The sequence below is a fragment of the Electrona antarctica genome (assembly GCF_951216825.1).
Source record: "Electrona antarctica genome assembly, chromosome: 21".
NCBI classification, from domain to species: Eukaryota; Metazoa; Chordata; class Actinopteri; order Myctophiformes; family Myctophidae; genus Electrona; species Electrona antarctica.
In genome coordinates this window covers 18,790,992-18,808,031 of record NC_136802.1, presented here as the reverse complement: position 1 = coordinate 18,808,031, position 17,040 = coordinate 18,790,992, and the positions used below count along the sequence as shown (strand labels likewise).

Here is a 17,040-nt window from a genome sequence, read left to right as displayed (position 1 = left end):
TGTGTGGGCTTTTGAAATGAGGCGTGTGTGTTTTGGCCACGCAGGACGGCAAACAACATTAGGTGTCCTCTGTGTGGTCTATTTACATACTGTACTCATGGAGGATAAATTGTGCACATTAATTTTTTCAGAGTCGCTGTTCCAACTACAAATGGTGGATTGCCGTTGTTTTTTTGGGGGTGTGAATGTTACTGTGCTCTGAGTGGAAACTGGTGCAGCATTTCTTCTTGCCTAAACCGCCATTCTAACAGCGGATATGCTGACCGTAGGAACGTAACTCTGAAAAAGCATAGCTAGCTAACACACAAACAGCCCTCAGTTGTTTTACACTGAAAACTTCCAAATAGGCTTTCACTGCACCTTCAAGGAGAGACTGTGCGCGAAATTGAAAATGATTTTGGGGAAATTACCTCAAAGAGGTCATTGGTGTTGTGTTACCTCTCTCCTGGGGTACTTTTTTCGGTCTTGCTCTCTGCTAATGCTTCCCATGATTCTGTTACGGGGGACAGAATTACGGGAATTATGTGCTGGGTTGGGAGCTAACAGACCATGGAGAGTATGCCGTTTTAGACACGGGCTGACTTGCCGGCGCGTGGAGTGGCATGCAGAATCACCACGGCACCACCGTTTACACTTGTGGAAGGAGAGGCGGGTGGAAAGGGGAATCGCAGACATGCTGCACGGGATCTGAAACACAAGCAAACTGAAATTTGAACGTGGAGGAGATGCTTTTGAAGTCACCTCTACCACCTATACAGCCAACACCTCCACACCTCCATTCCCCCTTATACAATCTCCTATACCAGCTTCCCTTCTCCTCCCTCTCCTCCATTTCTCTCCCACCCTCTATCCCATCTGGCTGGCTCCACCATGCTCTCTTGGCCGGGGGGTTGTGGAGAGTTCAGTACCGCTTCTTGCTAACAACACCCCTCCCGCACACCCACACATGCACGTTACCCCCCCCCCCCCCCCCCCCCTCCCAAAACCTCCCCTCACAGACCAACTGCTGCTCTAATGGCTGGGCCCCTCTGGCCGGCCCTCGCTGGGGAGAAAGCCCAACCGACACCTTCCTCTTTCCACATGCTCCCTGCCACTGGCTTGCCGGCTGGAACACCGAGGCCCCCCGCATTCCGCCTTGCAGGCACTCCCTCCCGACCCCGCGTCCCCCTCCCCTGCCCCCCCCCCCCCCCCCCCCAGCGCCAAAAACTCGCATAATGGCCCTATATCACAGCTTGACATACAGTTACAGCATCGAGGCTATCAGGAAAATTGGTCACGATTCATTTCAGTCATTCAGAATAACATGAAAGCACAGGATCCTGGCTGTTATTGATGTGCATGTTGGGACATGACGGCAGCATTGTGGCATTAAAGATGTCAGCTGTAGCAATTAGTCCCTTAAACATACTGTAGTCTGACAGAAAACAAATCAATCTGTGTTTTATGCCAAAAGCAAAGACAATTGAGTGTTGGCTTACATATTATTTGCATTTAACAACACAAGCTCTCCCGATCTCTATTTGTGACACTCTGCCAGGGTTGTAATAAAAGTCCACATCTGTAGAAACAGTGCTGCGAGGAATAAGCTGTATGACTATGCCAAGGTCCAAGGCCTAAGCTATAGCATCTACCAAGAACAACTGCCACCATCATTATTGTCTATATTTATTATAGGGGTAATGGCCTTCTGTATGTCTCTGAAATGTTGCTGAAAAGTTTACCCCAGTAATCATCATCACCTTTATTTATACTCGGAAATACAGTTTAGGGCAAGCCCTCATTTTCTAAATAAATCTTTATCCCACGATTTTTGTAACCCATTTTTTCACCCAGTGTCAATTACCTAATGTAATCCTGGGCGCTACGCTTCCTCTGCCAACCTGGGGGGGCAGTGGACTGACCTCATGCTTCCTTCAATGCATGAGGAGTCCAAGCTGCTTCTTTTCACCTGACAGGGGGGAGTTTCCCCGGCCGGACGTAGCGCGTGGAAGGAACACGTTATTCCGACCAGTTCCTTTCCCCTCCATTGGGTGCCCCGGCTGGCCAGGGGGAGGTAGTTTTAGAGACCAGGATTACTGCATGTTTTTGTGAGGGTACCTACCCTAGGGGACACGGGGAGAACATGCAAACTCCACACGGAGAGGCCCTTTCGCCAACCCCACCTCGGGTATGGGCACTGATGACACGGAGGAGGGAGCACGCCCACGGCGTCCCCAGCGGGGAACCCGGGACCTTCTAGCTGTGAGGCGACAGCACTACCGACTGTGCCACCGTGCCCCCCAAGCCCTCATTTTCAACGTAGCCGAGGTTACAATACACAAAATACATTAAAAAAACAATACATCAAACACAACATTATAAATCAGGATAAATTACAAAGGAACTTTATACAGAACAACCATCAGTAAAATAAATCAATTGAAGCAGGAGCAATCACGGTGAAAAATGTTCTGGAGCATTCCTTTGAACTGACCGAAGGATGGCAGGGAGCTCAGTTTTAAAGAGTTTTGGAGTAATAATGTCACAGAGTTACAATCTGTGGATGTGAAAGCCACAACAGTTATACTTCCTGGTTTTTAGCCGCCTACCCTCAGGGGTGGTGATCCGAACGGCTAAATACTAGCGATCTTTACTTCAGAACATATGAATCAGATTGATGTAATGGCAGACATAGAATGCATCGGCATGCCACAGGAGTATATTCTGTCAATATGGGTTCTATCATACATATTGTTATTTCTGTAGACTACGATAATTGTCAATACAGGGCTGAAATGCACATCAGTGATCAGGCGTATCTCCCTTTAAAGGTAGGGTCAGGCGGTAGTGGCTCAGGGGTAGAGTGACCGGAGTTCGAACCCGGGCTCCCCCAGAGTTGGTGTTGAAGTGTCCTTGAGCAAGACTCTGAACCCCTAATTGCTCCCGATGTGCATGTTGGTGCCTTGCATGGTTTCCCCCGGCATCGGTGTGTATACGTGTGTGTGAATGGGTGAATGTAATGCACAATCTCTGTAAAGCGCCTTGGATAAAGGCGCTATATAAATGCACCATTTATTTACCATTTAGGGTAAGTGATTTTCTTGGGTTAAAATGAGTTAAAAAGCTCTATATTGTGACAGTAATCATTGCTACAGTGTTTGTTCAGTAACAGGAGTCTCTGTCTCTCTAGCTTTTTATTAAACAGAAAATGCATTTTCAGGTCGGGATACCAATTTTATCCAATCAGGATAAAATCCACTGAATTCCTGAATTCAGTGGATCTATACTGTAGCTCAGCGCTCTACAGGGTCAAAGACTATTTTTAGAGGTTGCACAGGATGTTAAAGCAGTGGTTTTCAACCAGTGGTCCGTGGACCACCAGTGGCCCTTGAGGGGGTTCCAGGTGGTCCCTTACGGGTCCATTTGGTTTCATTTGGTTTCATGTTATACTCTCAAGAGTTAAATTATTGTTAAACATCTGCATTACTTAATTTACAAGAAATCTACACAATTAGAGAATGTAGAAGAATTGTTATTTCGATCAACGTTTGCCTGTTATCTCTCCTAATGGTACCAACATCAATACAGCATGGAATTGTGGACAAACAACGACAACAACATTTTAAAGTTTTGGGTCTGAGAGGCTAAATGTAATCACTTGGTGGTCTGTGGACCGTGGCTCAAATGCAGAATAAATAATGGGCCTTGATATGAAAAGGGTTGAAAACCACTGTGTTACAGGGATCACGCCTGATGGTTTGTTGGTCAGACATTTCAAATAGCTAGCATAATACATTCATTAATTAAGGTGACATAATTACACCCAGTTAAAATCGAGCAATTAAAATCAATATTTAGAATGTAAAAGGTTGGATCTAAATCAGTCACCTATCCTATTTAACAGTCATCAGATCTCAACAATGTCATGGAGAGTGACGTACGTCTTCCAAGGCACGTCCTTCTGTAGTTATATATAGATTTGTTTTTGGCTTTTCTGTCTTTTTTGATAGATACAAGTGAAGAATAACAGGAAAGAGGGAGAGCAGCAAAGGTCGTCATAAACGGGACTCAAACACGCGACGCGCTGTCAGGCCAGAGCTTATATGTGTCATGCGCCTGGACCACTAGGCCAGCGGGCGCCCCAGTTATATCTGTGTACTAAAATATTTTTTTTCTGCTGATTAGCCTATGCGTATCCCTTTCCTTTTTTTTCTTCAATTTTGTGAGGCTATTTAGTAATTTGTCCCACACCAGCTGAGCACCTGTTCTGGCTGTGCTGTTTTGTAGCGATGCAAGCTTTAAAGACTTACTCCCCCGCCCCCCCTCCCAAAAAAAAAACGTTTTTTGTTTGGTTTATGTATTTTTGGAGCTTACCCATGAGAATCCTAGTAGTTTATTGTGCTCTGCATATCTCCAAATTGTTACTTAAATTTAGAGTTTTACAACTACAATCTGTTTTTCAGAGTAGCACTAACTGAAAACAGGTCAGGCTAACATGTTTGTTTGTGCAGAACATCCTGTCCCTTACAGGCGTGAGGACAGGGTTTCGTTTTGAAGTTGCTTTAGGTTCCTTGCCAGTTGCCACTTGGTTGTCTGCGTGTGATAGGGAAGGCTGTTTTGGGATTTGTTGTTGTATAATACATACGTACATTACATGTGTACTATGTATATGTATGTCTGTATGTGAATATATATCCCAATTAGACCCATTTAGAGGTGTATTCTAAAAATGCCTTCTCAATTCTGACCTAAGTTTTCTGAAAAACATTATGTTGCTATATACTGTACATACTGTACCTAAACGGGGTTCCCGTTTTGAAATGTAAAAGCCCAAAAAGGCTTAGGGGTTCCCGTCATATATATATACAGTATATATATATATATATATATATATATATAATTTACAAACATATATGTATGTATATGTACATGTGTGGTGTGTACATGTACTGTATATATAGTATACAGTATATGTTTGTGATATCTGTTTGTTGTATACACACATCTGTGCCATTGCGAGAGCGATAATCATGCTTTAGATGCATGTCCCTTTACGTGTTTGCCCGTATGCACTATATAGTGTGTACACCGCTAAAGCGCATTCAAGGCAGCTTGTCACGGTCATGCAGCCAGTCTGTTGTGTGCAGGCTCTGCTAACGCTGAGTCTATGTGCGTCACAGGCAGATGAAGAGAAAGTGCGAGGGGGCGTCGTACGCATTTCCCTCCCTGTCCCCGACACAAATGCTAGATGAAAATTGTGACATTTTTAGCCCTTGCGCCGTCTCACAATGCGTCCACCCACTTGTAGCCGACTGCCGCTCGGCATGAGGGATTTCCTGCACAATGTCTAGTGCTGCTCAGTAAAGGTGACAGCAAAAGGCCTACTTCAGTATGCACATAGAAAACAGGTGGCCATACAGTGGAGTAGAATAGTTTGTTTAATCCAGGACAGAGACCTTAATTCAGTATGTTAGTACTATTGTCTTTTTTTTTTGTTCTTTTTTTTCCTCCTCTCCCCTGGCCCACGCATACACGCATGTAAAGCGTCTTTGAGTACTTAGAAAAGCGCTATATAAATATAATATCCAGATATTATTATTATATGCACAGTTGTTTCGAAATCGTCTTGACTGTGGTAAATTTACATTAGTTCATTCCACCTGTCCCTATGGTGCATTGTATTGAGATTCACTTTATTTTGCATGACATTTACAACTGGGCTTATCCGTGTAAAACGAGTTTGTTAATGCTTGTGCCTTGCCCATGGGTAATGTATGGGTTTATGCTGTGTGCGTGCGCTGGTGTTTGTGTGTGCGACATGCGTATGTGCATGCGTGTATGTGCACGTGCGTGTGTGTGTGTTTGCCTGGGCTCCTGTCTGTCTGACTGTGCCTGCTTCAGCCCCCTCCATTCTATCACTCTTTGGCTTACCCTCACTGTCTTTCTCTTTCCACTCTTCTCTCTCTCTCCTTTAGTCTCTCTCTCTCTCTCTCTCTCTCTCTCTCTCCCTCTCTCTCTCTCTCTCTCTCTCTCTCTCTCTCTCTCTATATCATACACGCATGTGCACACGGACACACACACACACACACACACATGCACACTCTCTCATTTTCCCTCTTTCTCTCCCTCTTTCTCTCCCTCTCTCCCTCTGTCTCGCTCTCGCTCTCCCTCCTCTTCCCTCTGCAATAACAGTGCTGACCTAGTTTCTGCCTGTTCAGGGCTGCCTGTGGAATTTTACAGCGGCCTGCCTTCCTGGCTTCCTCGCCGCTTTAAAAACGCAGGCAGAAAAGCATGACTGAGGATTTTTCTCCTCGTCGCATCACTGTGGCCATATGCTGTCTCCAATCCCATGTCCAATCGTCGGCCGACCCCACCACCTGATCCCGTTGTAAATGAGTTATAACAAACATATTGCGGGCAAATCTGCAGCTGGCATTTGCATGAATAAATTTAGGACTGTGTATCCAGCCACAGCCATGGCGGCGGAATTAGAATAGAAATGGGAAGTGCCCATCGACAGTGGCTCATCCTCCTCTCTCTCTGTCTTTCTCTCTCCCTCTGTGTCTCTCTCACTCTCTGTATCTGTCCCTCTTTCTATCTCTCTCCCGAGCTTAGCTGCGATTTCACCGGATGCAAAGTGCAGCAAAACACCCCTTCTCCGCACGCACTCACAAATGCCCCCCCCCCCCCTCCTTCTCTCCCTCCCTTGCCTTCACAAATAAATGGTTAGAGTCATGCCCGGCAGATACTAGCCACTGCCAGGAATGGCTAACAAGGCTCTGATCAGAACCACCCCCTTTCCTTTAGTCTGCTAAAAGCGAGAGAGAGAGAGGGAGAAAGAAGGACTATTTTTGTGTGCAGCAGGGCCATGGATGCGAGTCAACACACTATTCTGAGGGAACCTTGATTAAATCTGAACGCCTTCCAATTAGGCAAAGGGAATGTTGTGTCACAGCCGAGAGAGAGATGGATCTCTGGAATGCCTTTCTGAAGGCTTGGCCGTGGCACGCTGAAATCTAAACCAGCACTGCCGCAGATTCATTCCTTACCCCCAGCCTCTCCCTCCTCGCCCATGTCATTCCTGCCTGAGCTTTTAGAGCCCGGGACTGCTGGAGCATTTTGGTTTCGTTGCCGTCTATGAAAAAGTGTGCCGTCAGCATCATGGCTATCGTGCAAGCTCTCGGTATTGCCATCAGTTCTTTGCTTCATGTTGCATGTATGCGTTTATGCTAGTTTTGCGGTTGTGCTGGATAATCTGTGAAACGCTAATTGGAGCTGTTCCCGCTGTGTCTTTCAGATTTTGCTGGCTGGCCATGGTGTCCGGTGAGAAAGTGTGGGACCCCCTCCATGCGGGCTTCCTTCGGTCGCGTCTGAGCGAGCAGCACCAAGCCACCCGGCAACTCCCCGCGCACATTGGAACCGAGGACGCTGACGCGCACCAGAGACGACTTTCATCGACCCCGTCTTCCCTGCCACAGGCTGTGGTGGTTCCAGACATTCACCCAGCGCAGGCCTCCTCCTGTGGCCTACTGGGACTGTCCCACCTGCTTGACAGTTTTGACACTACCCGCTGCAGCCCCAGTGGGACCAGGCGACTTTACAAGCGCAGCTGTGGACTTGGAGTAGGCGGTCAGCCTGTATCAGAGGAGGGGGGCGGGGAGGCCGAGCAGTGGGACATGAAGGGTAAAAGCAGGCAGGGGGGCCGGGGAGAGGCCATGCTGGATGACCGGCTGGAGGACATGGCCGACGGGCCCAAGAATGCCAAAATCACCCTCAGCTTCCCACTCAGTGCCGCCCCTGTTCCTGCCACTCTCACTTCCCCAAACCACTGTCGCACTTCCTCTTCCTCTTGTCCGTCTCCGCACCGACGGCGGCCTTCCTCATCTGGCTCTAAGGGTTCCGATGAGGGCTCGCTGTGGAAACTGGATGCCACCATGGACGTAAAGCACAGACCCTTTAAGCCCCCCAGGCACGATAGCTCTCCGTCCTCCTCACCCTCCTCTTCCTCTTCTCCCATGACTGTTAACACGCTCGTCAGGAGGGATATCAAATCCCCACCCCCTCTGAAGTGTTCCCCCAAAGTCAGTCCGGAGAATCAGTTCAACAGGTTAGTCTCCAGGTCCTCCAGTGGGCCAACTGGAGGCTGTTATACAGGCGACGGGTGGGAGGAGAGGCACAGGGGGGCTAATGGCACAGCGTCGCCCTCTCCGACTGCCCAGATTCTTTTCAATCTGGGCAACGCAGCCTATCCGGGCCAGAGAAGTGGGGACGCAGAAAGAAAGGAAAAAATAACAGGAGGTCCTGGCGCGAAGGTGGGAAGCCCCCACAGGCCGAAACTTCATCCGCCTACCCTCCATCTCTCACCTCCACAGCCACCTCCTCCTCCCCCCTCTGAGGCTCTCACCGCTCCCCCCCACGCGTCCTCCTTCTCCTCCTCCACCAGCGACAGTCAGAAACCAGAGCTGATCTGCGGGGTGTGCCACCGGCTCTTCAGCTCTGCCTCCTCACTGACGGTCCACATGCGGCTGCACCGCGGCAGCCGGGCCCTCAGCTGCCGCTATTGTGGCAAAGCATTCATCCACAGCAAGAGACTGCAGTCCCATGAGGCTGCCTGCGGGGCCCCGCGGGGCCTAGCGGGGTCCAACAGCCTGGGCCCTCCTTCACTCACTGTCCAGCCCAAGGAAGAGCCGCTGGAAGAGGGCGAGGTAAGGGTGGAGGGAGGAGTCATCGTAGGAGCAGGGGGAGTAATAGACAGCAAGGCAAGGCCAGGGAAGAAGGCACGGAGCATTCTGGCACGAATCCAAGGTGATGATGCAGCAGCCGCTGAGCTGCTGGGGGGAGATGAGAACCATTTTGTGAAGGTGGTAGACGGCAATGTCATCTATTTCTGCTCTGTGTGTGAGCGGTCGTATATGACAATATCCAGCCTGAAACGTCACTCCAATGTGCACTCATGGCGCCGCAAGTACCCCTGCCATTTCTGCGACAAGGTCTTCGCCCTGGCCGAGTACCGCACCAAGCATGAAGTGTGGCACACAGGGGAACGCCGATATCAGTGTATCTTCTGCTGGGACGCCTTTGCAACCTACTACAACCTCAAAACCCACCAGAAGACCATTCATGGCATCAACCCCGGGCTCATTTCCAGTGAGAAGACTGCCAATGGCGGCTACAAGCAGAAAGTGAATGCCCTGAAACTATACCGCCTTCTCCCCATGCGTTCCCAGAAGAGACCATATAAGACCTACAGCGATGGCCTGCCAAATGGCCTCCTTCTGCCCTCCACTGACCCACCCTCCATCCCACTGTCTCTGGGCCTGGACTGCGGCCTAGGTACTGGAGACCTCCAGAGCCTCATTAGTGGGGCCCAGAGTATGAAGCCCGACCCAGATGCCTTCCTCGATGGCTTCCCTGTTTCTCTGAGCGTAGAACACAGGGACCTGTCCACGCTAGCCCCCCTCCCCCAAACAGACACGCCCGAAGTTAGAAAGCATGAGACAGAAGCCCCTGAGTTAGAGCATTTGAGAAGAGAAGGCAGTTTCAAAATGTCCAGTAGCAGCAAAACCAAATCTCCCAAAAGCAGTAGGGGCACAGAGGCGGGCATGTCTTCTGTGATAACGTATGGCCACACAAAACCCTCTGTCATTGTCCATGGAAAAGCACTGTCATCCTCAGTCATCGTCCATAGCAACCAAGTGGCCTCTGGTAGTGATAAAAGCCCAGTGAACAGCCCCTCCCCCGAAACCAGTGACAGTCAGACATCTCACAGCTCCACGTCAAGGCTAAACAGAAAACAAAGAGAGAGCACAGAGAGGCATAGAAAGAGGTCCAGAGACAGTTCAGACACTACAGAGGATGGTCAGAGAGGCAGACAGGATGCAGAAACAGGCAGATCCCATCACAAATTGCGCAGGTCCCACAGCAAGAGTGACATGTCCACTGCCAAGCAAGTGTCCGCATCAGGAGGGCCGTTGTGTCAGATTACGGTGCGCATCGGAGAGGAGGCCATGGTCAAGCGTAGCATTTCTGAGACGGACCTCAGGAGGGACAAGAGCCACTCTCCTCCGAAAGGCAAGCGGAGCGAAGTCACATCTCCACCAGATGCCAAGGAACCGCGCCACACGCATTCTCACCACCATCACCACAAGCACCGTTCCCACCGCTCTGCCAGCCTGGGTGCTGAGAAAGAACAGGAAGGAGGAGAAGGTTCTGGGGCTGAGGTCAGGAAAAAGATTTCCAAATGCCCCGATAAAGTAAGTGAAGTGAGGGAATACTACTTCCGCCAGGAGGTGCGCCAGCAAGGGGAGAGTGAGAATGATGCAGAGGACTTGTGGCTTCCTTACTACGCCTACAAACCCAAGAGGAAGTCCCAAGCACATTTCCAGAGGGCCAAGAACTGGCAGCGGAAGCTGCAGTACAAGCGCTCCCTCCGGCTGATGAGGCGGGCAGAGAGACTCATGAACCATGTCAGTAAGGAGACAGAGAAAAGGCACGGTGAGGAAGAGGATGGGGAAGCGGATGAGGCGGGTGGGGAAGAGGATGAGGGCGAAAAGGAGGAGGATGAGGAGAAAGTGGAGAAAGAAGCGACAAGCAAAGATGCCTGTGAGGCAAGCACTGAGGCAGCTCATTCCAGGGCTTCCACCCCTCCTCTGTGCTCTCCAAAGCCTCCTCCATCTACCTCAGCCACTCCTGGGGGAATAAAGCGCCGACCCTGGACTAACGGGAATGCAGCAGAGTGTGGTACGTGCGGGCGCTGGTTCTCCAGCCCACGAAAACGAGACAAACACGAACTGAGCCACCTGCTAGAGTTTGTCTGCCTCTTCTGCCGAGCCACTTTCCCCTCCAGAGCAAAGCTGGAGGATCATCAGAGAACCCAGCATCCCAAGCCCCCCGAGGCCGTCTCCTTACCACCCAAAATGGCACTTAATGAACCAGGTGATGTGTTTGGGGTGGGGGTGGCAGAAACATCAAGGGAGGATGAGGAGAAGGCGGGAAGGGTAGCGAGGGCCACCTCCTGTCCAAGTCGCCTTAGCAGGAGAGCGTTAGCCAGACACACCTGTCCACAATGTCACAAGGTGTGCAAAACACTCTCAGCACTCACACGGCACATTCGACGTCATGAACTAAGCAGTTCCCCAGAAAGAGAGAGGGAGGAGGTTGAATCACAGCCAAAAGAGGCAGAGACAGTGGTCGACACTGTTAGCAAAGACCCAGATATCGAAAAAGACCAGTGCGTTCCTACCGCTGCTCAGTCTGTGTCAGTTATCAGCTTTTCAACAACAGAGCCACCCTGTGGTGATGACCGTTTAGAAACCCAGCAGTGTGAAAACCCTCCCATCCAGCTTAGAGAGGAGCAGGACTTATCAGAAACTTGTGACAAGACTGATCAGCCAGAACTAAAAGCAACAGGTCCTGAAAGAGAACCCAGCCCACAGATTAGGATAAAGCCCCTTTTAGATAGCCCAGTTAACCTCACACCCACCAAACCTGAGTTCACTCCTCCCACACCCACCTCGACCCCCACTCTTCAGAGTGTGTTGGTCATGAGCAGCTCCGAATGTCTGGATTACCGGACCCACAGGAAGAAGAGCCTAGACAGCCAAATCCACAGAATACCCAGCCCTGCACATGTCATGGCACCTGTTATCACCTCTCCGAACATGCCCATGACCTCACAGACCAGAATAACCACTGCTGCTCCTGTTGTTTCCATGACAACTGTTCCCAGCCCAGAGGCGGGAGTCATGAAACGGGAAGGTGTCATTATGGATAGAGACAGGCAGTTAGGGAATGGCACATTCCTCCCTGTAGGTTATGAGGAACCACCTTTTGTTCAAGATCTTAGAGTCCCCAGCTCCCTGCCCAGGAGCCCCTCTCCTACCGAAGCACAAGACCTCACTATGTCCTCAATACTAGCCAGAGAGAAAGAGATGCAGAGGCAGAGAGAAAAAGAGAGGGAGATTGAGAGACATAGAGAGAGACAGAGAGAGCTAGAGAGAAAAAGAGAAAGGGAGAAGGCAGACATGGCCCAGCAAAGGAGTAGTGCAGCCCACCCCCGACAGGAGGAAGTTACTCTCCTGGTCCCTAAAGAGGAGCCTCTGAGCCCTGTCCCATCCCCCCAGCACATCACCTCTCAAACCACTATTATTAATGGACCCTCATCGCCCAGGCCCCCTCCCGAATCCCCTTGCCAGTGCCCCACAGCCAGGGACCTCTTAGCTCCAGTCAAACGCCGGCAGCAGGCCCACCACCCGTTACAGGCCTTAGACAGGCTCTCACTGCCCACTGGTGCAGCTGGCACCGGTGACCGCCCCTCTGCCCATGCCCTTCTGCTCCCCCGCGCCCCACCGCCACCTGAGACTGAGCACCAGGACACAGGCTCTTCCTCAGACTCCCAACAGGGCGAGGTCAACTCAATGGGCTACCCCATACAGGACTTTCCCCTGCCCCTCATTGTACCAGGCGGATACCGCTCTGGGAAGAAGCAGGATGACAACCTGCTCATGTCGTCCTATCCTGTGGGAGCTCTTCCCTTTGGGCCACTGGGGAAGGTAATGGTCCCCGGTGGCGGCGATCTGTCCAAGCTGCCCTTCTACCACGACCCCTACCAGCTGCTTTACGCGCCCCAGCTGCTGGCCTACCCCTATAACCTGGCCGCTCTCCCCATGGCTCTGAACATGATGGCGCCTGGAGGGGACAAGGTGGAGCCGCTGCCCTTCCTGCCTGCTATCTTCAACTACGCAGCCGCAGCGGCCGCCGCTGGTCCCTACATGAGCACAGCGTCTCATCCCTTTGCCGTCAATCCTAACCTCTATAACAGCAGCAGTGGCAGTGGCAAGAAACACCGGGACGGCAACGGCAGTAAACCTTAGGATGCAGAAGCACCATAAATGAGGAATATACTATATGTCAAAGACGACCTGGCCTGTCGTGGATTAGGGGTTTCTGAGCTTGTTGGCTTAGTGTGTACACTCGCACGGTCTCCCCCTGCCTCTCTTTTGTTCAGTAGAGATCAGAGCTACGCATGAAATCAGGAGTGAGGGTGAAGGGAGGAGAAAGAGCGAAGGAAAACGGGGAGGAGACACAAACATTACAGTGACGTATCATTACCTCCCGAGCTCTCTTTCCTCCTGTTCACCTTTCTCTGTGTTTCTCCTGTCTTTCTGTAGTGTTGTAGTTCTAGAGCTTGATTAACCTCCCTCTCAGACTCTTTATGATATTATCTATAATATAAGAATAAGAACTGCTAACAGGGTGTGTGTTCTGTGAAAAAAAAAAGTTCAGTCTGCTTCCCTTTATAGTAGCCGCATAATGAGGATAAAAGCTCTTCTGGGAAGGCTTGTGTAGGCAAGGAAAAGGGATGAGACAGAAAATCCTTTCTCAACACACTTGGAGGCAGAGCATTAAACAACGTATTGTGCACATGTGACTTTTTTGACTGTGTGTATGATAGAGAGAGAAAGAGAGAGAGAGAGAGAGAGAGAGAGAGAGAGAAAGTGAGTGAGTGAGTGAATGAGTCAAAATACTGGCGTATTCCATGTTGAAGTTGTCTGTGAAAGCTGTATGTGAGTACATACATGCACAGTATATAGGAATGTGTGCATGCAGAATTGGGCTTACACAGTTATTTGTGTTGCTGGGTGTGTGTGTATTGTGTATGCTTATCCTCATGTGCGTTGCGGGAGTACGTGCATGAATGGCTGGTGTATGCCATCTACGCGCTGATCATTCCATTAATGGTTCTGAGGCGCGCACAGCATTCCTATGCTAGTTGGACTAGCCACAGTAGGTCAGTGCATTTAGAAGTGATTCCTCTATATCCCCAAAATAAATAAAAATCTGAACTGAATAACAGCGACGATAAGTGTTTTGGCTGGATTTGAATCCATGACAACAACAGGTCCTCTGAGCTTCTAATGTCTCGACTAATCCATGACTTGTGGCCAGATGGCATTCTGTAGGATTTGCCTAGCATTCACCTTAGTTTTTACCTTATCTGCACAATAGGAAAAAAATAGCACTTGGGTAATATCAACACTCGTAGCTGCTCCAGACATGTAGCTGGCCACTGAATCATAGGCTAATAGACCATTGCACTTCCAGGTTTCATCTCATTTTCCTTCACAGAGAGAAAATAATAAAAATCATTCAACCTCCATCTTCAGTGGCCTTTTCCTCTTCCAAAGGCACACTCTGTTTCCTTGGCCAGGAAGAAAGCGAGAGCAAGGAAGGAAAGAGAGAAAATGGATTCAGGGTATTGAGTTATTTCTGGGTAGGGAAAGAAAAATGGGTCGGGCATAGAAAGGTCAGGGGTCCGAGTCAGAACCTCCTACAGAACGAACTTTCCGGACACAAAAATGTCTGTTGGAAAGAGTCTGGACCATTTCCTTCTTTTCTGCTTTTTGTAGAAGAGAGGAATGGTGTAATTTGCTAGGATACGGCTGGAAGAAATCAGCCAAGTGGTGGTCAGAACTCCCTGAATGCCCCCTGGGCCTTTTATTTTGTTATTACGTGTAATGTTATCTCCGTTATTTTTTGTTTTGTTTTGTTACAGTATGTTTGTTCATGTTGTTTAGCCCCCTTTTACTGGTTGGAAGTGGCTTCAGTGTGGGAAAGAAAACACGCGTGGGGGTTACACTACACACAGACACTACACATATGAATGTAAATGTAGTCATGAGGTTAATGAAGTACAACTGCATTAAATGTAGATTGGTTTCAGTTCCTTTGTTTTTTGAAACAAATAACCTGTTTAAGAACCGTTATAATGTCTGGTATCAATGCATATATGCAGTAGTCCTAGGAACATGTCAATAAACTTGGGTTCTGTATCCACAAAGCATGAGCAACAGTTGCTTCCTAACAGTTTATAATCCTCAGAAAGTCTGACACACGCACAGCTTTTGTGTCTTCTTACCTTTTACACTTTTTGGCCTCTCAACCTTCCAGGATCTGTTAAGTTGTTTATCTTTTCTTTCTTTTTTTTCCCATTATTATTCAGAATTCTCAGTCTCAAACTGAAATTAGCTGCATCATATGTTTGTCACAATCACTACAGTATATAAGAGCTGTCAAGTTACGTATATCTTCACTACAAGACAAACAGTACCTACTAACACACTGCACCAACTCCTAATTACAGTATGTGTGTGTGTGTGTGTGTGTGTGTGTGTGTGTGTGTGTGTGTGTGTGTGTGTGTGTGTGTGTGTGTGTGTGTGTGTGTGTGTGTGTGTGTGAGAGAGATAGCACTGGGACGCTGTTTAGTTTAAACAGGCGTGTGAAACTGTAGGGGCTCATGATGAGCCTCCTCTGTGTATGGTTACAAGACGTTGTGCGTGTGCCCGTGTGTATGTTTGTATTTGTGAATGAGTGTTTCTGCATGTGTGAATACGAAAACCAAAATAAATCTGCCTAAGCAACATAACCGGTGGGAATATATGGGCCGATTTCTTTTTTTTTTTTTTTTTAAACAGTGTAAACCTCTCCAGCCAAGCCTTGCTGTCTCCAAACACTATCGGAAGCCATTCCCGTAGATTAACATTTGTGTTTTTGGACCATTTCTTATGCCATAGTTTGCCGTCATGGTTATCATAGACCAACAGCATGCAAATCGACGTATTGTAGTGACTGGACTGGAATCTGGTGGTTATATACAAACATTTACTGTATGTTTAGTTTAAATGAATGTGCCTCTGCTTTGATATTTAAATGATAATTATCTATAGTCAGATGTGGATCTGCCAGATTTCAACTGCTATTAAAGGTGCCTTGTTATGGCATAAGAAATTTGATATGGTAAATGAGCGATTTCTTGAAAAATGTCATGATCTGGAGATAAATCTTGTGGCTTAGTTTGCTATGAAGCTGGTCATAGATGTAGGGGTGTGGCTACACTGTTCGGTATTGTGTACATGTTTAGGATAATACTGTGCCATATAGAGCCCACAAAAATATGTTAATGTTATTTTTAAAAGATGTTTTAAATGTTGCCTGACGAATTTGTCTTTAGATTTGATACAAAGGCTTGTAGCCACAGCTATCCCAAAGTCTGTAGTCTCTTTTCTGACATTCTCTCTCCTCTTGTTTCCGTCTCCCTTTCTTTCTCTTTTCGCTGCAAATCAAACAAAAATAAAGTATTAACCTGATGACCCAACAGAATATGCTTTGGTCCTGTCTCATGTCTTATCATCTGCTGTAGTTCTATCACTGGTGTGCCCTCATCTGATGCATGACATTCTGTTACCCATTATATACACACACGTGTGTGTGTGTGTGTGTGTGTGTGTGTGTGTGTGGTGTGTGTGTGTACGTGTGTACACACATTTGAGGATGTGGCATGGTTGAAAGTTGAAACATATCACCAGGCGACCTGTAGTTACGCCATTAAACAGCTTTTGGTTATGGGTTCACCAACTAGTCGTTGGCCGTAGCAAGCTTCCATCCTACTGGGTAATGTGAGAGACAGCACAACATAAAAGCTGGAGGCATTTTTAGGCAGAAATTTGCTCTATTGTGGGTCCACATTTTTTTCCTGAATGGTATGTTATATCCTGCCAGCAATATACTGTGTGGAGCTAGACTGGAGACAGCTTGTATTCCTTAAAGCAGTGGTTTTCAACCAGTGGCTATGAAGGGGTTCCACACTTCCACTTCCAGGTGGTCCCCAGCTAAATTATGAATTTAAAAAACCAAATGGACCCTTATTAGATCTTTAATTCTTGAGTGTAAAGTGAAACCAAATGGACCCGTCCATTTGGTTTCATTTTACTTTCTCAAGAGTTAAATTATTGTTAAATACCTGCATTAGGCTAATTCATTCATTCAAGTCTACACAATTAGATGTAAAATAATTGTCATTTTGATCAACGTTTGCCTGAATTGTGGACACATTCTTATCCAACGACAACAAAATATTCTTTCGTTTTGGGTCTGTGAGGCTAAATCTCATCAAATGGTGGTCAGTGGCTTAAATTCAGAATAAATAATGGGCCTTGGTATGAAAAAGGTTGAAAACCACTGCCTTCTCACTAGTGACACTCAGTGGTTTAAACAAGAACCACA

At 48.2% G+C, this 17,040-nt stretch overlaps 1 protein-coding gene across 2 annotated transcripts in view; it reads left to right on the top strand.

Annotated features, from left to right (window-relative positions):
* The window catches only part of zbtb4 (zinc finger and BTB domain containing 4), a 23,992-nt gene extending 7,855 nt beyond the window's left edge, over positions 1-16,137 (top strand). For both annotated transcript variants that reach the window (XM_079491411.1, XM_079491410.1), the window contains exon 2: positions 7,277-16,137. In XM_079491411.1, coding sequence (XP_079347537.1) covers positions 7,293-12,851 — 5,559 coding nt within the window. In that variant the 5' untranslated portion in view covers positions 7,277-7,292 and the 3' untranslated portion in view covers positions 12,852-16,137. The remainder of the gene's footprint in view (positions 1-7,276) is intronic.
* The last annotated feature ends 903 nt before the right edge of the window (positions 16,138-17,040 follow it).